The sequence below is a fragment of the Eucalyptus grandis genome, chromosome 1 (genome assembly GCF_016545825.1).
Source record: "Eucalyptus grandis isolate ANBG69807.140 chromosome 1, ASM1654582v1, whole genome shotgun sequence".
Taxonomy (NCBI): domain Eukaryota; kingdom Viridiplantae; phylum Streptophyta; class Magnoliopsida; order Myrtales; family Myrtaceae; genus Eucalyptus; species Eucalyptus grandis.
Genome location: NC_052612.1, coordinates 37,850,395 through 37,875,961, shown reverse-complemented (window position 1 = coordinate 37,875,961; position 25,567 = coordinate 37,850,395). Strand labels below are relative to the sequence as shown.

The window sequence follows — 25,567 nt, the reverse complement described above, 5'->3', positions numbered from 1 at the left end:
GCCACCAATCTTTTCAGGAGCAAAAACTACTCACTCAGAGGCCGTTCTACATGTAGCAGCAAGAACAAATCATCTGTATATTTATTATTCTGGTGAATGTCGTTCAGAGAAACACTTCCAAACTTCATACAGCACAATGACAAAGAAGCATATCCAACCATTTCTGTCTAATCATTCTATACCAACATCAGAATCAGATATAAAAAAAAGCACAAATTTTGTCCCTTTCTTCGAACTCACTCCTTACATTGCCTCATTTGAGCTTGCCTGATCAATAAGAGAAACTGGAAAAGCAACAGACTAATGGGTCAAAATGGCATGTTAATTGTTATCCATGGACTTGGATACAGTAAGGGGTGCACCATCATGCTGCTGGATCAAAAGAAAATTGAGACAGGAATATGTGGAATAATTGGTCATTTCACTGTAAAAAGGAGATTTGCTCCCTTCTCCGCCATTAACTTTATTGTCTAAAATGGCTATTCTTCATTTCTCAATACATTGGTGGATATTCAACTAATTTGTCAGTCCTTCTCTGTTCCACCTCAGAGGCAGAACATCATTCTTCATGTAAATGGCCTAGATAGTAGCTATTAGTGAGAGGAATCACGCGAAAATATGATGGAAGACATGCCGCTGAAGATTTTCACTTATGACAAGCCGCAAGAGAAAAAGTGTGCTTGCCTCAAGCATCTGAAGCTGCAGGTATAAGACTGTGCAAGATGAGAGCATCCGAACTGTAATCAAATCCATATCGTGCTTCAAAGCTTGGTTGAAACAGGTGCAGTTTGACCTTGGATTTTCATCATACAATGGTACTTGGCTGGAGGAATAGCACCAGCCTGCACACACAAACTCACTACAGCAGGGGCATGACCATAGAAATCCCTTCCTTCGTCTACCAGCACAGGAGGATCTTGAGGTCGAGGGAACCAAACAATATTTGAGGGCACCAGATCATCCACCTCAGCCTTCTTCCAGAAGTGACCACCACGCCAACTCTGGTACTTGAATACCCCACATACCCGAGCCTTGTGGCCAGATGGCCCAACATGAACTTCTGAACAGTACTTGCAGACTTTTGCTGGGTAAACTAATAATAACTTCTGCACACCAGACCTAAGCGTCTCCCATGCCCTCAGAGTCCCATTTGCTATCAACATCAGATCATCAGCCAAGATAACCTCGGCTTCATTGCCCTCGATCTGAGCATCATCAGATTCAGGCATGCACTGCAGATTCTCGTCATGCAAATCAGCTCCAGCCTGATAGCATAGCTCAACAACAGCAGGTATACGATCATAATCAAACCGCTGATGGTGCTTTATGACATCTTGGAACATCGTTTTAAGATGAAATGCCTCAACCAGTACAAGAATATCTTTTATTCCACCGTTGATCCATTCGTGAACTCGATTTTTGCCACGAGGCCTATAACCACGGCATGTTTGAATTAGGTGTCCCTTTTCACCTACATATACTTCCGAACATAATCTGCAAAAGCATTACATATACAAAATAAGGGCTTTCCTTCCGTGGCTTTGAGACAGCTAGACAAGATATCAACTTTCTTACATACAATTGCAGGTCACATGAAATTGGCAAAACCATACCAAACTCAGGCATCAACATAAGAACAAATAAAGATATATGCCAATAATCAAAGGGTTCTTTTCTTTTCACGTGTTCTCTTGACAACACATTTGCATATCAAAACTTCTTGCAGGCTTCTTCTCCCATGAACACACCCAAGCATAAGGCGTACCCACCTTCATATTGATGGAGTACACTAAGATAGGATGATTGTCAATGGGATTTAGAAAGAAGATCATGGTCCTCAACACCATGGTACAAAAGCATCATGCGGTAAGAGATTGCAGAGGGGTCATTTATGTTGAAACTCCATTAAATTAACATGAGCAAGCAAAAGTATTCCTCATGAACAGTCTTTGAGTGATAGTAATAACGGTAAACATGGACTAGAAAACGAACCAACTAGGATGCACAAGAAGGGTGGGACAGCCAAGACAGTTGAAAATGCATGATGACATAGAGCATTTTAATCTCACAATCTCAAATACTATCAGAATTAAGCCGCAGCCAACCTAATTTCAAGAGACATTTTTTTCCAAATCTTTCCTTGATGAGATTCTTTCATTTTTCTTTCCTTTTGTGGGATCTAGGATGAGGAAGTTCTAGGAAAGTACAGAAACAAAAAAATAGGAAAACTACTCGGCTCGGTACCATTTTAATTCATTCAAAATGAACATTAATATTTTATCCCACTCAGAACCCATCTCATGTATCTGACCATTTTTGCATATTTATGTAAGACTAAATGCATGGGAATGGGGAATTGTATCCCCCTATTTCGACTACTAAATTAGACTTGGTGTTGATGTCACAAGGTGATGATCCAACTGATTTCAAAGAATCTTACGGCCAATGTTTCTTCTACTACAACCACAATTCCATATATTCTTTCACAGGCCAGCAAATGCAACTTAAAATGAAGAAAATTTGTTAATGAGTGCCCTAGGGGCACTGGTTAAGTTGCTAATTAAGGAAATAATACAATTTACTATGCATTAACTGTTCTAAGGAGTGGGCAATCCATACATTAAAAATTTAAAATATCCTTTCATGTCAATCAAATGCCTCTGGGGCACCCTTTAAACAAGACTCAAACCAAAAACATTCTAAATCCACAATCCTCTACCAGATCTTTTTCCATACCCACCAATGCCAGAGAAAGCTAGTGTTTTCAACAACCTGAAGACCCATCCTGCTATGTTATGTACAAACTACAAAGGGGCTGGAAACCATGTTAAGTCCAAAAGCATCTGCAACCAGGTGAGTTTTGTCATTGATTGGCATTAAATCTGTCGTTCAATCCTAATTAACTCCTAACTTCTTGATCCCATCACCCAATACCATGATCATGAAGTACAAACCCTGAAACCGCTCAACCGAATTTTACCAAGTGGTGTCTTTTAATTCAATAAGAATTAAGCAGTTCCAAACAGTCAAGTCAGACAAAATGGATATGCACGATCATAAATCATGGATATATACTTTTACAACCTTCTTGCGATGCTATCTCTATGGAATAATTATGGTTTGGTCTGCCAAACTTACTTGCAAGCTGCAACTGGGAAGAACCTAAGAAGCGTCGATACGCCCTGGATGAGCAAAGTCCTGGCCTTCAACACTTCTTGCGCAACGGGAACCATACCGGGGACCGGATAGTCCTTGGCCCTGCCTTCAATCCTCTTCATAATCATAGGCCGGAGCTTTTTCAAGTCCACTTTGGCGCTATAAAGTCGGGCATACGCGCCGCAAAAGTGTCTCCCTTCAAGCAAGATTCGACATAGTTCCCTCCTAGGAACCATCGCAACTCCTCCACCTAATGAAAATGCAAAAACACTCGTGGGTCCCCGTCGGTGAGGAATTTTATCAACAACCTGGCGGGCAAGGAGCCAGGTGATCGAAACGAACGACGAAGGACAAACTGTAAATGAAGATACCCTCGGGTGCTCGATTTTACAGGCTAAACGAACGCGAGCTGTGTATCAACTCGTTGCCTCGGGAGCAGAATTCAGCGATTCCAGAGGTGGGTCGGAAGGAGATGGTCGGGGCGCGGATCAAGTCGGGATTTTGATTCGAAGGCGCGCGTTAGCCCTTCGCCCCCCCCAAGCGCCCGGAGTCCTCAGCCTCCGCAACAGCAAAAGAGGATCTGTCGCACCACAGCAAACGGACGGACGGACGGACGGACGTGGGGCTCAGACGCGGAAACAGAGGAAACGCAATAGGAATTCAGCTTGTCATAGCGAGGGAAACAGAAGTAAAGACGTGTCTTTTGGAGTTGGTCATGTCTTCGGCTGGAGGAGTACAGTCTCCAGCAGCATTCTGCTCCACGATGGCTCTGAACCAAACCTTGTTCGAGGTTTTTTTGGCTTCTGTTTCCCTGCACACTTCACGTCTTAAGTTCATCGAAACCAAGAAGTAACAATTTTCGTAATTTTTAACCGAGAAAATCATGAGTATTTGTAGTTTTTTGGAAATAGAAAATAACGAATGATAATTTTATCATAAACATATTTATTTTTTGTGGTCAAAAAATTAATTTAAAATAAATTTGAGATTTTTTATGATAAAAAATTATTCTAGAGTAAATTTATTATAAATATGTTAGTTTAGTGTTTTTCTTGATATTAACTTAAATACTAATGATATGACATTGAAGTGTAGAATATTCAAACAAATATGGAAATTGTAACTTATAAAGATACAAATCTAGAATAAATTGTAAAGATATCTTTAAAAGTTAGGATGAATATCACAAAAAAAAATTAATTTCACATATTAACCACAATATCTTTTGGTGAAACCAAAAACTCCCGTCTTATATCTTCTATTTTATTTGGGGTCAAAACTAATTTTTTTTTTATCTATCGGGAGTTATTCGACCATATTACCATTTCACTTACGAACCCACCAATGTGACACTCCATAACATACATATCCTAAAATTTTTATGCGACACAAAAAATCCTAATCTCATATTCATATGTATGTTTTAGATAGCAAAGGAAACACATAAATTGAGTCGATGAGTTCTTGCGATGTGAATGGCACGATGACAGGCCCAAAACCGTTCGCTTTCCGGGGTTCATACGGGCAGCCAGTAATATTTTCAAAATTAGAAACGGGGTCGACTTGAATGACCCGACGATCGATCGATCGTCCGCGGCCGCTTTCCCCAGTTCAATTCAGAAGCGAGGAACGTGTCCTCTCCGGCCGCCGCCCGAGAGCCGCCGCGAGCGAAACGCTGTCCAGCCCAGCCGCCCCCCTTCTCTCTGAGGCGCTCTGCGTATCTCTGCCTCAGCCATGAGCTCCCCGTCGGCCTCCCCTCTGCAGCACCCGCCGGATCAAGAGGCCGACCCCCCGACCCATCACCCGGAATCGCCCGAGACCCAAACCCTAACCCTCGAGGCGGACCCTTCCAGGTCCGACGGGGACTCCCAGATCCTCGTCCAGGACGACGACTCGACCCAGGACCAGCCCGACCCGGTCCCCGCCCCGTCCCCGCGAGCCCAAGACCCGAGCTTTATGGCCCCCGCCCCGGCCCCGCCCCCGCCCCCGCCCCGGCCTCCTCCCGCCGCGGCGGCTTCAAGAGTAAGAAGGCCGCGCAGAAGCGGCGCGCCATGGCGAAGAAGTCGCAGCAGAAGCTCGAATTGCTCGTCAAGACCTTCAAGCCCGTCCCTTTCGCCCCCGGCAAGGCCCTCGACTTCGCGCGCCGCGAGGGCCTCCTGCAGCGGCTCGGGCTCTGGGAGTTCGTCCGCCTGGACTTCGACCGGCCCCTGCGCGGCGGCCTGATCGCCCAGCTGGTCGCCAGTTTCAGCAAGATCGAGCGGTGCAGCTACGTCAATGGGGTCAAGATTCGGGTCAGCCGGGCCGACCTGGCGCGGGCGCTGAAGCTGCCGGCCAAGAGGGTCGTGGCCAGTGCGGAGGGCACAGGTGAGGGTTCCGAAACCGAGGAGTCTATTGGGTTTGTTTTGGATTTAGTGTCGAATTGGATGCTTTTGCATGATGATGATACGTGGATGATGCCTGATGAGATTATGAGTTGGGACAAGTTGATTAGAGAAGGGAGCTTCGAGAAGGTGGATTGGGCGGGCATGATGTGGTTTATGGTGGAGAAGGAGTTGATGCTGGCGCCCAATTTGGAGAATTGTTACTATGCATCGCACTTGCAGTGTTTGATTAGGTCTCAGCGCGAGGAATTGTTGTCGGCAGTGGAGGTCGAAGTGAAGGATGTGGAGGAGGTTGAAGTGAAGGATGTGGATGAGGTTGAAGTGAAGGATTTGGAAGAGGTTGGAGTGAAAGATGCGGAGGAAGTTGGAGTGAAAGATGTGGAGGAGGATGCAGATGGTGGTGATGTGAAGATGGCTGAATTGGAAGAGCAGAGATTGGAGTTGAGCCTTGGACAGGAGAATGCCGATAACAAAGCTGATGAGGAGGAGAAGGAAGGTAACAAAGCCGATGAGGAGGAGAAGGAAGGTACTAGCATTGAATTGGGACTTTTGCAAAACGAAAAGTTTGATGTTGAGAATGAGGACAATGCTCAACTGAGCCTTGGGCTTGAAGAGAAAGTTGAAGCTGAAATGGACGACAAAAATGAAGCGGGTCTGGTGGAGGAGAAGGGCTTCGAAATGGAAAAGGAAAATAAAGAGGAAGGTGGATTTGATGATGTCATGGATTCTCAGGAGTGTAAAGAGGAGGAAGAAGAACAAGGTGGGCAGTGGTCTTTGGATGGGAGAAATATTTCAGGAGACCCATTCTTGCAGAGGTGCAGTTTTAATGAAGCTAACGAAATGAGGTTTGATGTGGATCAGAAAGGAGGAGTGGAAGGAGGAGTAGTAGGCGAGGAACAAGAAGACGAAGAACTAGAGGAAGAGGAAGAGGAAGAAGAAACCAATGAGGAGGAGCAGCAAGAGCCCGGAGGGTTCAATATATCTCCAAAGTTTAGTGATTTGGAGAGGTTGCCTTCATCGAATCTTCTGCATGTTTTGGAGTCTGCTCATATTCCTTTTAACACTGGGATGCAACTTCGAGATGATTCTTGTGGGGAGTTCTTAGCTTCAAGAGCTGACAGTCACTTGGGTCCAAGTTCTTCGTCCATCTTTGGCAATGTGAACAAGAGAGAGATTGATACTGACAATGACAGGATGCATCACCAGCTGAATGGGGGAAACAAGCGGATGAGGACTGACGGTTCTTGGGACAGTAAATCACTGGACTTCAATATGTGCTTGGAGCAAGTGCAACATTGGGTGGAAAAGGCAAGGATGGCGCATGAGGCAAAAGAACAAGCGTTTGCTGAGTCCGGCATGAATCAACAAATATTCCTCAGTGAGCTGCAACGGCGGGATGCTTTGATCGAGCATTTGCAGAAGACAAGTAATGAAGAGATAGTGAAAAAGAAGATGGAAATATATCGACTTGAATGTGAACTCTATATGATGGCGAACCTTCTAGATGGCTACAAGAAGGCCTTGAAGGAAACTGACCGGAAATTTGCTGAATACAGGGCTCGTTGTCCTCAGCTTGATGAGCCACTTTATAAAGATGTTCCTGGGTCTGGCGGTCTTGTTTTGAGCATTAGGGAACTGGAAAAGCAGCGGTTTAAACAGGAAGAAGAGGAGAAAATGAAGCTTTCGGCCATGAAGGACAAGATTGAGGAATTCGAAAACTTTTTTACTGTCAGCTTCAAAGAACGTCTTGAAGGAATTAATCTGCTCAATGGCAGGTTGCACAATGTTGAGAAGGGATTGGAACGTTTGAAGGAATCAGCGGAAAAGCGTAAAGCCTCAGAAGCAACAATTGCTATTGCTTCAAGGGAAGAAAATGTCCCAGAAAAAGCAACAACTGCAGCTGCTGCTCCTATGGAAGAAAATGTCCCGGAAGAAGCAACAACCGAAGCTGCTGCTCCTATGGAAGAAAATGTCCCGGAAGAAGCAACAACCGAAGCTGCTGCTCCTATGGAAGAAAATGTCCCGGAAGAAGCAACAACCGAAGCTGCTGCTCCTATGGAGGAAAATGTCCCGGAAGAAGCAACAACCGAAGCTGCTGCTCCTATGGAGGAAAATGTCCCGGAAGAGGCAACAACCGAAGCTGCTGCTCCTATGGAGGAAAATGTCCCAGAAGAAGCAACAACCGCAGCTGCTGCTCCTATGGAAGAAAATGTCCCGGAAGAAGCAACAACTGCAGCTGCTGCTCCTATGGAAGAAAATGTCCCGGAAGAAGCAATAACCGCAGTTGCTGCTCCTACGGAAGAAAATGTCCCGGAAAATGTCCCGGAAAATGTCCCGGAAGAAGCAATAACCGCAGCTGCTGCTCCTACGGAAGAAAATGTCCTGGAAGAAGCAACAACCGCAGCTGCTGCTCCTACGGAAGAAAATGTCCCAGAAGAAGCAGCAACTGCAGCTGCTGCTCCTACAGAAGAAAAACTCTCGGAAGCAGCTACAACTGGTGATCCAATGGAGGAATGAACTTATCAGGAGTTCTTTGCTTTGCAACATTTTGATAATATATAGGTAGCTTCCATGGTGGCTTATATTTTCAGCCTCTTAACAATGAACAGGTTCTTGATTTGGGTCAACATTACCCCCTTGTGTTATTTTGGTTGGCCTAGTCTGTAATTTAAGCGCTTTGTTGACTGGAAGATAGGGGTTGGGATTGCAGTTCTACTACATCTATGGTTACTTTGCTTAGTCTTCATACGGATCCTTTGAAATGCCTGCAATTGATTTTGGGTAACAGGGAACCATAGCGAGAACCATGCCGCAATGGTACCTGGAAAAAGGGAGACAACATTTTGCAGATGATCTTTTGGGTACACTAATTTAAACCTATGAGCTCCAACAGAGCTCATAATGTGATTTGTTATTACATGTTCTTGTTTGGAAAACCACTACTTTATTTATGCTTGAGAAATGATGACACGTGATAGATAGTCCTACAAATGTTGAACTTTGTGCCTTGAGATACGATGACTCGTGATAGATATGGTGTCGCTGCACATATACTTGAAGGCATGGTTTGTCATTGTCCAAAATGTGCTAGCATTTGAACTTCAATGCAGAGCAGCCCATTGCTTCTTGGGCAGCGAGTTTCTGAACTCTGTCGTTGCTTCACAGAGAATTCCCACATGCAGGATACAAATTCGTTTGGCTGCAATAAAATGCTGAATGAAGTATAAAGAGATGATTTTTCTTTCCCTTTGCCATAGGTTAGGCAACAGGCCTCAAGATAGCTGTTCTTTGAGACATAACAGAGGAGGATAACATCTGTTTCTGAATCGACTGAGCTTTGCGGTTTGCTCAGGACTTGATTACGACCTGCAGAGAGCACGGCTTGGCGCAGGCCTTGAATTTTTCACTTGGGGATATCGATTGTTTAATCAATTTTTTTTTAACTTTTATTTTCGCTGCCACTAATTTCAAGTGGATGGTGTGGCTGTCTTGGCTCTGTCAATAATGGGTATTCCTCTCCTTTTTTTTTTTGTTTATATTTTAAGCAAATAAAGATTGATTCACGATTAACCAAATACTCATGAATGGGTCCAGACATATTGGGGTAGACGTCAATTGCATGTTCTCATGGGCAAAGAATATTGCCCATGGCCAAATTAACGAGCAAAGTGAATGCGGAAGAGACCTTAATTATGTGTTAGTTTAGTGGAAAAATAAAATGGAATGCATGATTAGAGATTTCAACACAGGAGCATGTACTGTACTTGATTGAATGAATGATGCCCCGTGTCACTTGGCAAGTGGTATAAAATTTTGTCGGAGTACCCTTTTTAGGGGGCAAGTTTGTGCTTGATTTCTGACCTCTACGTTCGGATTCGAAAATTCATGTTAAAATTCACCCACTTGACATTCCAAATAAATCACAGTTTGCAAACTGTTCTATGACTAGGGAGTGGCCATCATGTCGCGTGCAATTGGCAATATTCTTCATGTGGTTAGTACTTAGTACTTGGTCAAGGGTTATGCAGAATCACTGTATTCACTTTCTTGAGAATTTTTAGCACATAGGATCACCCTTACAATATGCGATCTAGTCTTCGAAAGAGGTTCACTTATGTAAATTTATAATGCATTTTATTTATTGAAGATGACTTAAGATGGAGAAAAAGAGCCCCCTAATTAATTGCTCATTTCTTCTATGAAAACAACTGAACTAGGCGATCAGTAACTTGTTCTATTGTTGTCTTTGCACATGAGAAGAAAATTTGACGCAGCAGTTGGAGACACAGCCATAGTTTCCAACCGTTGCCAATTGGCGATGTTCTTGCAACCTCATGCCGAGTCCTGTCAGCAAATGGTCATTCCTATAAAGCTCAGGGGATTTTCTCGTGTGAGCCAAACGGATAAAAGGAAAGAGGAGACCCCATATACTGGAATATTTTCAATTACGTCTTAGAGTTCATATGTAGCAGTTTAAGGACATACTAGGATCAATGATTACATCTTCTGTCTTAAAATTTACTATAGATATAATAACTAAACCCCCCTTCAAGAAATGACTTGCAATTACTTGCTTTCTTGAAAAGATATTCAAGTACTGATGGGAGGAATTGTGAGTTGGGCTTTCACCTTTGTGCCACGTTATATATCTAAAGTTCGTATCATCCAACAAAAACACATACTACAATAATTAAAAAGAGTCATTGGTAAATTTGGATATTATCATCGTAAAAATTCAGGGTGTTTTTAGCTTGTAAATAGGCCAAGCTCGTTCTTATTGTACGGAAACATCAATTAGGTCTCTCATTCTTAACGTGGAGGATGATATTGAAAGATGGAAAAAAAAAAGGCTCAAACCAAGTTAACCAATTCAAAAGCTGTCTTCCTCGTATCTCACTAGTAATAAATTAAGGCTGCTTTATTTAATGGCGATAGAGAATTGTTGATTAACATATTTGCAGAATTTAGCATTTAGGCAAGGTCACCCTTGTCCCGGCCGGCGAAGTTGGCGAATCTCTTTTCTCTAAACGAAGAAGACAAAAAGAGAAGTATAGAGCGGAATGTTTGGATTTAGTGCATAGTCATAAGCAAATAGAAAGTAAAAGCAAGAAAGAGAATTTAAGACACAATATTTTATTGTGGTTTACTCCTCAACTAGGGTTACATTAAGAAGAAGATTATATAATAATTAGCATCTCATAGTTTTCTATTACTTCATTCAATTACAAGAGAAATAGATTATATATACCTAATAATTATTTATGGGCCTAAACTCAAACTACCAAAGACTCAAATTATAAAAGCCCTTTGCAGCCCGAGAGTGTTGTCTTGCAACCCCATTTGGGGCAGCCTAGGACCTTTGCCTGCTTAGTGAAGAGTTCTTCATGCTTTTCTATCGATGGAGAATATAGATTACACCCCATCAATATATGGTTGATAAAAAAAGTTAAGTCCACTTTTGGTCCCTAACTCTTGTCAAATATGCAATTGGGTTATCATACGTTTTTCTTGTTTATTATTAAAGTCTCCTTATTTACTCGATTCGTTCCATTAAAATTTCTAACTCGTTTGATTTATGCAACGAATTCTTCCATCACCTACCATGAACAATTCTGCCAATTTTGCGAATGTAAGATAAATTGATGTGACTAAAAATTGTCACGCCGCACCAACAAAGTACCCCTAAATTTTTTGTGTGCGTGTGTATGAGAGAGAGAGAGAGAGAGAGGACCTAACCAAACAGTACTTTTGCATCAATTTTCTCTTCTTACATGAAAGTTCCATTATCTGCTAAATTTGACTCTACGTGCTAACAAAATGAAACCGATTCAGATGTCGTGACACCAAGCCAAAAATCGCTAATCGCTAAGAGTACGCTCCGTCTTCCTAATGGGTCATTTCGATGCGTGACAAGAGCAGTCGGTCGGCGGCGTACAACTACAGCTTGTCGAAGCCGTCTCCGAATTCTCTCATCAGACGCCTGGGCGCTGCTTGAGCTTTTGGTAGCTCCGTGCAGGAATGTAGCTGTATCATACTTCGTGCATGGACTGCATTTTTGGCAGAGATCAACGGGCCGATGTCTTCCTGCTTTTGGGCACTCCAAGCTAGAAGATCTAATCAGGCTTTTCGCAACCTCACGCTCGCATGACGAACTCGCTTTCCTCGTGTTCGATGTCGCCGCGAGACGTGCGGGAAACATAAGCTGCGCGGACCACTCATTTAAAGCATGAACTGGTAAGAAACTTTCCTGTACTAACTAAACACATCCGAATCTGTATAAATCAAGAGGCCATTCGAGCAGATAGGCTCCGATTTCTGTACCGCACTCGATTAGCCGACGATGGAGCTTCGTTTGATTTCGAGGAACCTCAGCCCAACCCTTTTCGTCGTGTGGATTCTGTGTGCACGTCCCGGCGCGTTTCCGGGCGATCACTTGTCTCTGAAGTCCGACCGGGCAAGCTTAATGGAAGACAGATACGAGAGCTGGCTGGCAAGGTACAACCGGACGTACAAAAGCAGAGCCGAGCGACTGCTGCGGTTCCAGATTTATCAGGCCAACGTCTTGTACGTCGACTTCATCAACAGGCTACCGTTGCCGTTCAAGCTCACCGACAATGGATTCGCAGACATGACGAACGTCGAGTTCAAGGCAACCTACCTGGGTTTTCACAGGAGGACGAACCGGAGGACTGATATGGAGACTAACATTACCGACCAAACCGACGGAGACATGCCGGCGAGTTTCGACTGGAGGAAGGAAGGCGCCGTAACTCCGGTCAAGGATCAAGGCCAGTGCGGTATATAAGATTCAGCTCTTCATCTTCTTCTTCTTCTTCTTCTATTTCTTTTCCCCTCATTTCATCTTTCTTCTAAGTCGGCATGCTCCCTCTGCACGTTTAGGAAGTTGTTGGGCTTTCTCGGCGGTGGCGGCCGTCGAAGGCCTCAACCAGATCAAGACGGGGAAGCTGGTGTCGCTGTCGGAGCAGGAGCTCATGGACTGCGACGTCGGGAAGCACAACCAAGGCTGCAGCGGCGGAGAGATGGACACCGCGTTTTCCTTCATCCAACGCAACGGCGGCATCACTTCCGAGTCCGATTATCCCTACCGAGGACGGGACGGATCTTGCGACGCCGCCATGCTCAGGAGTCACGCGGCCACGATTAGCGGATACGGCGATGTGCCCCCCAACGATGAGCGGAGCCTGCAAGCCGCGGTGGCTCGCCAACCGATCTCCGTGGCCATCGACGCGGGCGGACTGGAATTCCAGCTATACTCCAGGGGGATTTTCACGGGCATATGCGGATACGACTTGAATCACGGGGTGGCGGCGGTCGGGTACGGATCCGAGGGCTCGAGAAATTATTGGATCGTGAAGAATTCGTGGGGGCGCGACTGGGGCGAGGACGGCTACGTGAGGATGCTCAAGGGTGCTCCAGATCGGCGGGGCGTGTGTGGGATCGCGATGGACGCGAGTTATCCCGTGAAGGGTTGAAAAGTAAACGTGCGGGGGATTGGTGACAGGAGTCCTACGTTCTTCTTCTGCATAGACTTATATTCATGCGGTATTATCGTGTCAAATTTTACTTCCATGCTTATATGATAATCATTAATTAGAAATTATTATGAGATCCGCTCATTCAAAAAATTGTGATTCATAATATACCATGACTTTCACAGTAACTCAAAAATGATTATGTTATCAAAATTATTAATCGGCTAGCTCTGGAGAGTTAGTACAAATCAAATTACCGATAAAATCGTCCATTTTCCTATAATGAGAATTGATGGTGGAATCTGTATGGAAATGCCTTAACCGTTGGATCGATCTTGAGTTGGGTTTCTTAGTAAACATTTTTCTCTTGTACAATTTACTAAAGCATTGAGAAAATTCGAATTGTAAGAATCTAACCTTACGAACTTAGATTTGGCATTAACTCCCGTTCGGGGTAGTTACTTTACACCGAGTGCTCAAAAACGACGGCGCATCTCAAAGCCCTGCATAAACCCTTGAATCCGATTAAAGATCAGATCGAGACGGAGCGGCGGTGAGCGTGGAAAACCAGCCATTTTTCTTACGACGCCGCCGCCGTAAGAAATGGCCGGTCCCCTGCTCCGATCGCTCTGCTCCGCCGCCAAGAAGTCCATCTCCTCCTCCCCACGCGTCAGCCCCTTCTTCTGCCCGCGCGCCGCCCCCTTCTCCCGCGCCTTCTCCACCGCCGCCGCCTCGTCCGGCCCTTCGGTCGACCCCGGCCGGCTCCGGAACGTGGCGGTGATCGCCCATGTCGACCACGGCAAGACCACGCTCATGGACCGGCTGCTCCGCCAGTGCGGCGCCGAAATCCCCCACGAGCGCGCCATGGACTCCAACAGCCTCGAGAGGGAGCGCGGCATCACCATCGCGTCGAAGGTCAGTTTGTGCTTTGGTTCTGGTGGAGTTTGGCGCATTGAGGTGTTCCCTGAGCTTCGCGAATGGGTGGTGTGAAGTGTCGATTGAATTACCATGCAGCCTAATTGCGTGGTTGAGTGTTGACGGGGCCATAGTTTAGTGTTTTGGATTAAAGCGAAGGTGAAATGATCTTCTGTAGGTGGATGAGCAAGGTTTTGGTTTAATCGTCATTGTGCACACTGATTAGTGCGGTGGAGTTGATGCGTTGCCGTGCAACTTTGAAGCACCTGTTTCGTTTTTCATTTGACTTATTCTTTGATTAGTGAATTGTTGATAGATTAAAGTCCTAACCTTTGCTGTTTGGGTAATAAAGATTTATATTTTCCTGCTGAGGCCATGTTGTTTATGTTTTAGATTACGTGTAAAATGAACATTTTCAACTTGGGGGTATCCACAGGTAACGTCCATCATATGGAAAGACAATGAGCTAAATATGGTTGACACACCAGGACATGCAGACTTTGGTGGCGAGGTATGATAATTGATACATCTGCTGGATAAAATTTGTTCTTGCTGATACATATAGTTTGTGATAGGTACATACATATATACATTGATGAATAGTTGATGGACAGAATGGTAAGAGATTGATTCCATCTTATCTCATAAGCAAGTATTATACATTTAATACATCAAATGGGTCGTTAGCTTCTTTATTTGTCGGCCTTGGTTTCTGGTGCGCTGTGTTATCAATGTGCTTATTTGAATATCCTTGCTTGATTATAGGTTGAGCGAGTAGTCGGTATGGTTGAGGGGACAGTTTTATTGGTGGATGCTGGTGAAGGTCCGCTTGCACAGACGAAGTTTGTTCTGGCAAAAGCCTTAAAGTATGGTCTACGGCCTATCCTCCTCTTAAATAAAGTAGACAGGCCTTCTGGTATGGTTCTTCATCATTTTAAATGATTTCACTCGTGCATTAACTTAGTGAAACTTACATTCAGTCGTTTAATAATAGAAACTGCTTTAGTGGCGAAGGCATACTGTTCATTTTCATTGACTCCTATTTCTGGCAAAGAAAGTCCATAGCTTAGGAGGCTTTTGGTTAGAAAGTGTCCTACTTATTTTTCTCCATTCTAACCATCAGCCAAGAGGGATTCTATCAATTACGGGCATGTCTGTTTACACTTAATCGGAAGGAAAAAGCCAAACTTTGGAACAATATTTAAGTGTCAAGCTATTGATCTATGTGTCAACATTTATATAAAGTGGAAGTTTCTGATATTTTGGATCGAGCCGAAGAGCTCAAGTTACAAGATTTTGATTAAGCAAAAAGTAAAATGTAAAAGTGAATTCCTACACGCCCTAAATTCTTATCTTTACAAGTATGAATGCCTTCTCCAATTTTCATTCAAATCTAAAGTCAAGCATGAATTCCTTCTCCAACTTTTCATTCAAATGTAAAGTCAAGCATCATATCCCCAGCAATAAGAAGGTGGATACCCGCAGCTTTCTGGTCTATGTACTAGTGTAAAGGTGGTTGGCAGCTGTGGCAGCTCTTTTGCATAGGGTGTGCCTATCATCAATGGCTTTCCTTTCTTTATAGATTGTCCATCTTCTGATCCGTTATTGAAAGTGTATAAGCATGGCTATTCTGTTTCATGTATGTTTCCTGTCTTTAATTGGGGGTTGCATTACTCTTGTCAATTTCTGCAGTTTCTGAGGAGAGATGTAATGAAGTAGAGAGCCTGGTATTTGATCTTTTTGCGAGTCTTGGCGCAACAGGTGTGTAGACATATGTTGTGAAGTTTATTTTGCAGCCCGTATATTTGTCTAAAGGAAAATTTTGTTCCATTAATCTTTTATTTAGAGGAACAGTTGGACTTTCCTGTCCTCTATGCTTCTGCAAAAGAGGGGTGGGCTTCTGCCACCTTCACAAAAGATCCTCCGGCTGGTGCCAGAGATATGTCACAGTTGCTGGATACTATTGTGGGGCATGTTCCTCCACCAAATGCTAGTCTTGATGCGCCCTTTCAGATGATGGTTAGTATAGAATGGTTTATGGGTTGGCCTTTCTCATTAATTTCATTGTGTTTTTTCTTCCATTTCTCATCCTCAAAACTGGATGATGAAGCAACATCTCGTTTAAGTCATTGTGGACACAATTTTGAAACTTCTTATCACTTACAAATTGTTATTATTCTCTTATAACTTATGCTCTTGATCAGGTTTCCATGATGGAACGGGACTTTTACCTTGGGAGAATATTGACTGGTCGTGTAACTTCTGGAGTAGTTCGTGCAGGCGATAAAGTACATGGAATTCGTAGCACAGAGTCTGGGGTTCAGAAAATTGAAGAGGGAAAGGTTTGTTCCCTATTCCCAAAATGAACCTTTCAAACCTACGGTTTACAGAATTGTGTGCCAGATAGGCATTTTTTTGCCATTGATTCTCTTGTTACCATGGAAAAAGAACTAATGTTGAGGTTTATTACCTGCAATGAGAATCCAGCATTTCAAAATCCTGTGGCAAGCAAAACAAAGGAGAATTTCATTCTCTGTCTAGCCAAAAAAGGGATATTTTCTACTTTTCCTCTTTGCTTTAGGTGGTATCTACTTTCCTTATGGACTTTAGTTTATGATTGCTTGTGCCCTTACCAATGTCTCATATGGAAGATGAAACTTTGAGACCATTGTCTATACTTGTCAGCGCTCAAGAAAATATCAATGTTGCAAATGAAATCAGGTCTATTCATGCTTTGGAGTCCTGTTTTGATATCTTGATTTCACTTGCCACCATGGAGTGAGCCAGAGGCTCCCATCTATAGGACCTAAGTTTGCTCTTCTTAATTTTAATACTGTCTAATGAATATGGCTTTGAATCCATACTTTGCTCAATATCTGTACTTTGATTGTGGACTTCCTACCTACATGTGTCAATTTGGCATTGAATATTGTGAGAATGTAGGTTCTAAAGCTCATGAAGAAGAAGGGTACGAGTATGGCTCTTATTGATACTGCTGGAGCAGGCGATATTATATCGATGGCCGGGCTAGCAAGCCCATCTATAGGCCATACAGTTGCTAACATGGAGGTGTGTGATCCTATAATTGTCAATTATCATCTATGTGTGAATGTATTCTTATCTCAGGCAGGTTGGCCTCTCAGATTCTACTTTACAGGTTATCATCGTTGTTTGCCATGCCCTTTGGCAACATCTATTCACCTTGACTGATTTTATTTCTGTAGTTAGTGTTAATGCTTGCATTGGTTGTGGCCAATTGAGATGTCTCTTGAGTTAGCATATATGACACCATCATTTTCATAGTTGAGAAATTCTCTGTTGTAGCATTGTAAGTGATAATACTTCACCTGTTACCATATGTAGATGCCTTTTATTCTGGTTTCTTTATCCAAAGCCTTTATGTAGTTTCCATTTTTGATAGACTTCAGTTAAAGCTATTGCATATATGAGACTCATGTGTGCATCAAAAAGGTTGTCTAGGATAAGACTTGATGGAGTGAAACTGAGTAGGATAAAACATGGAAGTCAATATGTAAACTTAAATGACAGGTCTAACCCTTGCTTCTCCTATTATTGGGGGTTCACAATATTGTTAGATGAGTGGGTTTGTGACTTATATCCAGCTACTATGTGCTCATTTCTCATACTCAGTCTTCTGCATACATTAAAGGCACTAATAAGGTTCTTGGATGATTCCAACAGATAATGTGGAAATTTTGTTTTAAAAAATAGCAAGGAGACTCAGATGAATGTGTTAATAACATTAAGATTGAGAATGATGTCTAGATTTGTGTAATGAACAGAAATGAAGAGGGCATGGAACTTTTTTAAGTAGATGAAAGGGGGAAAATGCTATAAATCTTGAAGGGAAAGTAGAGAAATCAAATATAAGTAGACTTGCAAGAATAATTGAAAGACCATTATGAAAGTCGCTAAACTATACTTAATTGTAAGGGTCTACTTTCTGAAATTGCATTTAGAATGTCCCATTCACCCTGAGCAATATATAAGAATTTACTAATATCCTCTTTGTGATAGAACAATTAGTTCTCATCATGTTTATGAATGGATTATTCCTTCCATGTTGCTCTGGGTGGAGAAAAAACAGGAATAAAGCTCATCTGAATAAATTTAAAATATGTAAGGCTGATAAATTTATTCTCATCTTGTTAACAAATACTTGGTGGGAAATTTGATGGGCTGCTTCCTCTTTATAAACATAAACTGCAACTATCAGCGAACCAAAATTTTTTCATCAGTGGATTGACCTTTGCATGCATGAATTAGAAAAGGAAAGGTGATTGAAATAAAGTGTTTATCATCCATAAAAACTTCAGTAAACAGAATACATGATACCAAGAGTTGAGAAAAGGATGTAAAACTGACTTTGAATAGTTTAGAAGAGAAGAGAATTTGGAACTAAATAACGATGAGTGTAGGAATTGCATCCTATTTATTAGATCAATGGAGCTGTTTGTGTTTTCTGAACATTTGTGCTAGCTGGACATAAAATGAGGTAGCCAGGGATGCACTCTGACAATTCCGAGAAGATTCTCATGAATCATGTCAAATATCAGTCGATAGTTGGTCCCTTTGAGATATGGGGTTCCGGTTCTTTTGCCAGTTAATTGATGATCTATTAATATGTGTTAAACTCACCGTTTGACTAGAGTCTACTGCGATGAAAATTATGCTGCGTAATCTTGAATTTTGTTGTCACCATTTTTGCATAAGCCAGCTGGATACATCACAAAATGCATTCTATGAAGTATCTTTGATCCAACATAGGCTTGAGCATTAAGGTTATCTAATGTGAACTTGTGGAGTTGAGTATGAACTAATCTTCTTCTCCCTATCCAGGTAATGACTCCATTGCCTACTGTTGAGTTGGATCCTCCAACTATTTCTATGACTTTCGGTGTGAATGACTCTCCATTGGCAGGACGTGATGGTACACATGTAAGTTTTGAAGCTTCTTTCCATTGCTTTCACTAAATTTTGAGTGCGTGAGGATATGCTGCCATCTCATTGTGATTCTTACTTTGTAATATCTCATGTTACGAGTTCAAACATATTGTCATTAAAGGGTCAGCTCATATTCACCTAATGAAAATGTATGATTTGTGATGTTGAAGTTTTTAATTTATGCAGCTTAACATGAGCTGTGCATAATGGATTCTAGTACCTGGAGGTTGTAACATTGTGTTTGGGTGGAAAAATAAAATTGAACAGATATGAAAGAATTTGCTTATATGATGTGCATGATTTAGTATTTGGCATCTAAATTCCTGTATTTATCGTTAAAAAGAATGACTGGTAAGAATGACTGGTTCCTTTAAATCATCATTTTCTTCCCTTTGGTAGCCATTATTGCTGAGACATCCTAAAAGAAAGAAGTTCCAGTAATGAAGCTGTGTTCATTGTCCCAGTAATATGGCCTTAGTTTCCAGATCTAGAAAGTTAAATAACCATTTGGGTATTGGAACATAGTGGATAGCAGATATCCATGTATGGCTTGAATAGATCTACCCTAGTATCAGACATTGTTGTCATGCAGAGATTGCCACAATGTTGGGTACTATCTGGGGCGACTAGAGAAGTTGAACTGCCTTTTAGAAAAGATGCTTTAATCTTGTTCTTTGTGTGAACTGTCATACATGTTTCTTTGTGAAGTGGAAGATAACACTGTAGATGGATATTTTTACCAATGAGGGCTTCGTTGTATCATTTTCTTGTATATAGTTATATTAAGGTGATAACCTTTTCAGGACTATGTAAGTTTCGGGCCAGATATTGAGTAACCAGATTCTACACCCTTCTCTCTTGCATTTTTGAATGTTAACTAGATGATTCTCCGTTTTTTAGTTGACTGGTGGAAAAATTGGTGACCGGCTTATGGCTGAAGCAGAGACAAATCTTGCAATAAATGTGCTTCCAGGGTTATCAGAGTCATTTGAAGTCCAAGGGCGAGGAGAACTTCAATTAGGTTTGTGCCCAATTTTTTTTCAATGATTTCTTTTCATCCTCCTAGCTTTCAAATATTATTTTCAGATCACCCTAAGATATGTTTGGACATATGCAGCTGTGGATTATGATTCTTTGGCAAAACTAATTTGAAAGATCGAGTTAATCTATATTTTTAATGTTTAGAGCAGGTATCTTGATAGAGAATATGAGGCGAGAAGGATTTGAATTATCTGTGTCGCCACCAAAAGTCATGTGAGTTCCTTTTATACTTTGGCTTTGACGTGGAAGTGTGGATCACTCTCAAAGCTTTTTATCCCCTTTTAATCTTGGGCCCTTTACCCTAGTACAAAAGGATTTATTGTCCTTCATGAACTACTACTACATCCTAGTACTTCTCAGTGAATGTAAATGTGATGGCATACTACATTAAAACATGGAGGGCTATGTGACATCCTAATTCATCTTACTGATTATAAATGTGATGGCATACTACATTAAAACATGGATTTGATCCTGCAACGTTCTGTCATATAATTGCATATGGAAGAGTCAACGGGTTTAATCAGCAAAAGCATTTTTCTATTCCTTTTAAGAGCTACAGCTACAGCTAAAGCTAAAAGCTGCAAGTTGGAAAGGGGCCATGTTAGGATATTCTGTTACCAAACTAAATGTGAAATAGAAACCAACAAAAAAACTTAATGAGAAATAAAACCTTACTTCTGGCCAAAATTGAAATAAAGGCTTAATAGTAACATGTGGATATTGTTTGATGGAGGACATGAGAAGAACATTCTTTTTGTTGTTTTATTTTCTATGAAGTCAGATCACTTAAGAGTTTTTCTATCTCTTTTTTCTTCATTCACTTTTCTACACATTCATTCTGGATATATTTATCCCGTAGCTTTAGTATTTTATATTACATCTTTTTTTTCCCCTTCCCAAAATAAAGACTTGATTGGCATTAGCAAATATCTGTTCATGACAGGTATAAGACTGAGAATGGCCAGAAACTAGAGCCTATTGAAGAAGTGACCATTGAGGTAAATATATGGAACATATCTTTACGTTATTTTCACTGGAATTCTGAGATTATTTCCGTCTTTTAGGTTAATGAAGAACATGTTGGGTTAGTAATGGAAGCCTTGACTCATAGGCGAGCTGAGATCGTTGATATGGGTCCTGTTGCAGGAGATACTGGCCGAACTAGATTGTCTCTGACTTGTCCATCAAGGTTAGTTCATCTATTATCAGTTCTTTTCTAGGAGTTCCCACTGGGATATTGCTGTTTTGTTGCAAATAATTGCTTATGCAGGATTTCTAGTGAGTAATAAAATCTTTTCCTTTGATGAATGCATGGTACTTTTATGCCCCTTCATTATATCTTTTTGATGAGAAAATGGAAATACAATTTATTATGGGATCTTAGAAGGTGTCAACGCGTGTGCTAGTCTCATTACAAAAGTTGTAGTGTTGGTCAATGCATTTATGTTTACTTTAAATCAAAAGTGTGGTACTGTAAAACATCTACCTCTAACATGGATTGCAGAAATTGAATTTGATAAAGAAATAATTTTATAAATGTAATATATAGGAAAAATGAAAGAGAGCTTTTGCCAATTTTGTGTGATTGTGACTGACATGGAAATTAACCATGAGATCAAGCATTTTACAAGTTGATTTTTTTTATTTCTACTCCAACATTTTTGGAGTTGGATGCATTTATATGGTTTAAATGGCCAAAGCCCTGAGCATAAGTTACTCTTGCTGAAGTCTTAGATCTACTTAAATGTGAATTTCACCGGAAGGCCCCTTTGATTTTTTTGGTTTTTCTGTAAATTTGCATTAGTTTTCATTTATATTTGGATAGTTGAGGGTATATTTGACTGGACGATCTTCTGCAAATGAATTGCTCATGGAAATATTATTTTTCTTCAATTGTTGCTTTGGTATACCATTCTTCAAGCATTGTTAAAGTATGAAGTGAGTGGCATATTTGATATGCACTTTGGTTAATCTTTTATTTTTCTTCAGGGGCCTGGTCGGGTACAGGAGTGTCTTCAGCAGTGATACGAGAGGAACTGGATTCATGCATCGTGCTTTCCTGAGTATGTTTATAGTGCTAGAAGCTAGATATTCCCATGGGATTGTTGTTTGACTTTGCCTATCCTCAATTGCCAAGCTAAATAAATGTACCATGGTCACTCTTGTGAGTTACTGGTGGCTATTATCCCAGCAACCATGCAGAAAGAATTAGGCACCATCAACAATAAATCTACCAAATTAACTTCTGATAGGTTTTTGACACCTAAGTTGATTCATGCTTCTACACTTAGCCGGTGGATCAATGCATTCTCTCTGACTAACAAAAGAGCAGTGTGTGTATATATATATATGCATCAGAAAGTTAAAGAAGATATGGCACAGCGGACTTTCTCTAGTCATTATTCTGTTTTTCCACTGGTGGCTTCTAGACAGGCTTCATCAGGCGTGGAAATGGACCGTACTTGAAAGAAGTGTTGAAAATATTCAATCTTCTATTTACCCCGCTTCTAATTTTTCTCATGTTTCTGACTAACATTGTTTTACCATGGGGCACTAAAGTCAAAAGTGATTCTGCTCAAACTGTGCACATTTTCTAATATGGTCACACCACTTTCTGTCTTACATCTGCATATTTGTATTTGATTAGATGGAATTTTATTTTCTGTTGGTTGTTGCTCTCTCTTGCTTTATCTGTTTTTATCTGAACACTGCAGCCTATGCAAAGCACCGAGGCCTTCTTGGGAATGTGAGGAAAGGAGTATTGGTAAGTTTTTGTGCCGTGTTTCTGGTTCCATGAGACAAACTTGTTTAATACTAATACTTAATGGGAAATCTCTTGGTTTAAATTGCTGTCGACCAAAATTAAGATTTATCATCCTCCCTTGATCCCATTGTGTTTCCCTAAGGTCTACTCTACTTGTAATTTCATTTCTGGTGTGTTAAAAGAGGTGAACACTGAAAATATAGGACTAGACAATGTGATTTGCATCTCATGCAATTGTATCATGCTTTTGACAGGGCTAGACACCACCCAATAAGCATTTCACTGATAATGTCTATTAGTGAGAACCTTCTAGTGAGAACCTTCTTTCCCTTATGCAAATCACTTAGAGTGAGAATCCACCCAAAGAACCTCATGAACACGAGCAGAGGCCGCTTTTTAAGAGGGGGCCCTTACTTTGTGCATGGCTTTTGAGGGAAAGTCTGGATTCCCCTTTGCCGAAATATCTTCTACAACACCAAATAAATGGAACTGACTGGAGATAATGCTTTCCTCTTTCGAATCCTATCTAAATATGCTACCGCATTCATACTTTTATCATTGGCTATTTGTTCAGTGAGTAAATTAATTAAGGACGTGTTTAATTAGTAGATCTATTAAATGTATTATCCTTTGTTTCCTGGAGCATATTTAGCATTATGTATATGATGATATTCTTATTGCTTTGCCATGATACTCCGGCACTGTCTGTGTCCTTGATTAAAGCATGCATGCTTCTGCTGGAAAGGTATCCATGGGCTATGGTACGATCACAGCTCATGCGTTAATGAGTTTAGAGGCTCGTGGAACTCTCTTTGTGAGCCCGGGAATGGAGGTTGTCTCTCACGGCTGATTATACATGTTTATGCATTTTCTCTTGTGGAATAATTAAGTCTTGTTTGACTTCCATTTTTAGGAGCATATAATGTGTCTGCATTTTGTCTCTCGTCATTCCACTCTAGTTCTGATCCTATAAATGACATATCCATCTAATTTTCTTGTTGTCTTCATTTGTCAAGTAACCTCAATCCTTGATGATTACAAACCTAAATGTGAGCATTGCTAACTCAGGAGAAGATCTGGACTAGTGTACTTCATAATTAGTTGACTTGTCAATTGTGAGACCTACTCGGATTGCATGGAAGAAAATATGTAAGAAGAAAAATAGATGGATAAAAAAGGATGTGAATCGGTATTTTAATAATGATTGACTTATACAGATTGCTTAGTCTCTTGCGGGCTTTTATTTTCCTCTATGTAAATTTTGCTGATTTACTTGTTGATTGGTATGCAGGCGTATGATGGGATGATCATTGGTGAACACTCACGGGATTCTGACCTTGATGTAAGATTTTTGCTTTTGTAATAAGTACAACATGCCTGCTTCAAATTTGCTTATCTTGAAATGCTTTCCTTATTGTAGGTGAATCCAGTTAGGACTAAGGAGCTAAGCAATATGCGGTCTGCTTGCAAGGATGAAAATGTCAAGTTGTCTCCTCCTCGCCTGGTATTTCTTCAGTAAAAAGAATTGACCATCATCTAATGCGATGAAGTTTCAGTGTGATTTAGCAGTTGAACGTGTTTTTTCTATACTGGTGAAAGGCCTGAAAGGCGTTGTCAGCTTGTCTCTGCCTGTTATTTCCATCAGTGCTGCTAGTTGTGCACTGAAGTTGCTAATATTATGTGGTCCACCATGCTAGGTTTAGCTATCCTGAAGGCATTGGCAGCTTGTCTTTGGCAGTAATTTCCTTCATTGCTGCTAGTTGTGTGCTGAAATTGCCAGATCCAATTGGCCAACCATGTCAAATTTGCCTATTGTGCATTATATTTGGATAGTAGAACCAAAATGGTTTTGATCTGGCAATTTCTCTACTGTGATTAATGATAATTGAGTTTCCTTTTGAACAGATGACTCTTGAAGAAGCCATAGGTTATGTTGCTTCAGACGAGCTTATTGAAGTAAGTTCATAGAATGTTCCATTATTATGTTCGGTCATCGATATGCCAAATATCAGTTTCCCCTTCTCTCTTGTGCCATCTGGCTCATGATGTGATAGCAGTTGTGTTGTTGGTCACCATCAATTTAGTTGGTGAATCGCTTGAGATGACTTTTTATTTTCTGTGCAGGTTACACCAAAGGTAATAAGATTAAGGAAGAAATACCTGGATGTTAACAAGCGAAAGAGCATGAGTAAGAGGCCGAAAGAGTGAATCAGCACTGCTATATACAATTTTGCAACTTTTGAACCATTTGTTTGACAATGTACAATTATTTATTTGTCCACCCCAATAAGGGTCATGTATTACAGATCTCTATCTTTCCCACAGAAATATCCATAGTAGTACTCTTTTCTCTGAAAGAGTGTTTTTGTAATCAAATTATGTAACCTGTGTAAGTAGTGTCTGTAAACGCATAAATTTCTTACTGGCATTTGGAGGAGTTATGTGAAGCTGCCTTCCCACAGTTTCTTTTACAGAAATTGGTCTTTTTGCCACGGACATCTTAATCTTCACCGTGTTCATTGTTCGCGGTTGCATCAAAAAAGCTTTTGGAAGCAGCAGCAAGTGTATAATGTAAAATACGATGAACTTGTTTAATTGAACCGAACTTTTGCTATTTCACTCATTGAGGAGAGATCATATTCATGGATGGGACTTGAATGGAAAGGAAAGGCGGGGGAGTATGATCATGTTCATGGATGCAACTTTGAGGATATCGTCTTTTTGATAAGTGAAAGAAGTGAGGGTGGGCCATCAGCATTGGCGACCTCCCCCCCTTTTTTTTTTTCAAATATAAATAGCAATAATGACTCCAATTGAACATTCTGACCGCGGATCTGGAACTCTCATAA

At 41.2% G+C, this 25,567-nt stretch overlaps 4 protein-coding genes across 5 annotated transcripts; 3 read left to right on the top strand and 1 right to left on the bottom strand.

Annotated features, from left to right (window-relative positions):
* Positions 1-53: 53 nt before the first annotated feature.
* LOC104441140 (APO protein 4, mitochondrial) lies at positions 54-3,977 on the bottom strand. Of its 2 annotated transcripts, none has more exons than XM_010054158.3 (3): positions 3,513-3,977; positions 3,139-3,406; positions 54-1,494 (listed from the first exon to the last, which is right to left on the bottom strand). In XM_010054158.3, exons 2-3 carry the CDS (start codon positions 3,390-3,392, stop codon positions 762-764), a joined length of 987 nt encoding a protein of 328 aa, XP_010052460.2. In that variant the 5' UTR covers positions 3,393-3,406; positions 3,513-3,977; the 3' UTR covers positions 54-761. The 2 variants fall into 2 exon arrangements, with proteins under 2 accessions (XP_010052460.2, XP_010052467.2); XM_010054165.3 differs by having other exon boundaries at positions 3,528-3,977.
* Positions 3,978-4,727: 750 nt separating this feature from the next.
* On the top strand, positions 4,728-8,285 carry LOC104457044 (the record flags this gene model as incomplete). Its single annotated transcript, XM_010071979.3, has 1 exon — positions 4,728-8,285. A coding segment is annotated over one exon (3,327 nt), but the record flags the coding sequence as incomplete, so codon positions are not given.
* A 3,592-nt stretch (positions 8,286-11,877) lies between these two features.
* On the top strand, positions 11,878-13,116 carry LOC104457037 (zingipain-2). Its single transcript, XM_039298962.1, has 2 exons — positions 11,878-12,329; positions 12,412-13,116. The coding sequence occupies exons 1-2, from the start codon at positions 11,878-11,880 to the stop codon at positions 13,028-13,030; spliced, it is 1,071 nt and encodes a 356-aa protein (XP_039154896.1). The 3' UTR covers positions 13,031-13,116.
* A 441-nt stretch (positions 13,117-13,557) lies between these two features.
* On the top strand, positions 13,558-25,195 carry LOC104441130 (50S ribosomal subunit assembly factor BipA). The gene is made up of 19 exons (XM_010054141.3): positions 13,558-13,945; positions 14,382-14,456; positions 14,711-14,861; positions 15,638-15,706; positions 15,792-15,964; positions 16,150-16,287; positions 16,889-17,014; positions 18,806-18,904; positions 19,811-19,931; positions 20,101-20,164; positions 20,898-20,952; positions 21,019-21,143; positions 21,944-22,017; positions 22,669-22,718; positions 23,464-23,550; positions 24,010-24,060; positions 24,139-24,222; positions 24,624-24,674; positions 24,843-25,195. The coding sequence occupies exons 1-19, from the start codon at positions 13,634-13,636 to the stop codon at positions 24,924-24,926; spliced, it is 1,989 nt and encodes a 662-aa protein (XP_010052443.2). The 5' UTR covers positions 13,558-13,633; the 3' UTR covers positions 24,927-25,195.
* The last annotated feature ends 372 nt before the right edge of the window (positions 25,196-25,567 follow it).

Excerpts from the sequence above, each read along its gene's own strand:
- LOC104441140 (XM_010054158.3), bottom strand. The coding sequence starts at position 3,392 with ATGGTTCCTAGGAGGGAACTATGTCGAATCTTGCTTGAAGGGAGACAC. Across the intron at positions 1,495-3,138 it reads TTCCCAGTTGCAGCTTGCAA|ATTATGTTCGGAAGTATATG; the intron begins GTAAGTTTGGCA and ends ATGCTTTTGCAG.
- LOC104457037 (XM_039298962.1), top strand. The coding sequence starts at position 11,878 with ATGGAGCTTCGTTTGATTTCGAGGAACCTCAGCCCAACCCTTTTCGTC. Across the intron at positions 12,330-12,411 it reads CCGGTCAAGGATCAAGGCCA|TCGGCATGCTCCCTCTGCAC; the intron begins GTGCGGTATATA and ends CTTTCTTCTAAG.
- LOC104441130 (XM_010054141.3), top strand. The coding sequence starts at position 13,634 with ATGGCCGGTCCCCTGCTCCGATCGCTCTGCTCCGCCGCCAAGAAGTCC. Across the intron at positions 19,932-20,100 it reads GCGAGGAGAACTTCAATTAG|GTATCTTGATAGAGAATATG; the intron begins GTTTGTGCCCAA and ends TGTTTAGAGCAG. Across the intron at positions 24,061-24,138 it reads CACGGGATTCTGACCTTGAT|GTGAATCCAGTTAGGACTAA; the intron begins GTAAGATTTTTG and ends TCCTTATTGTAG.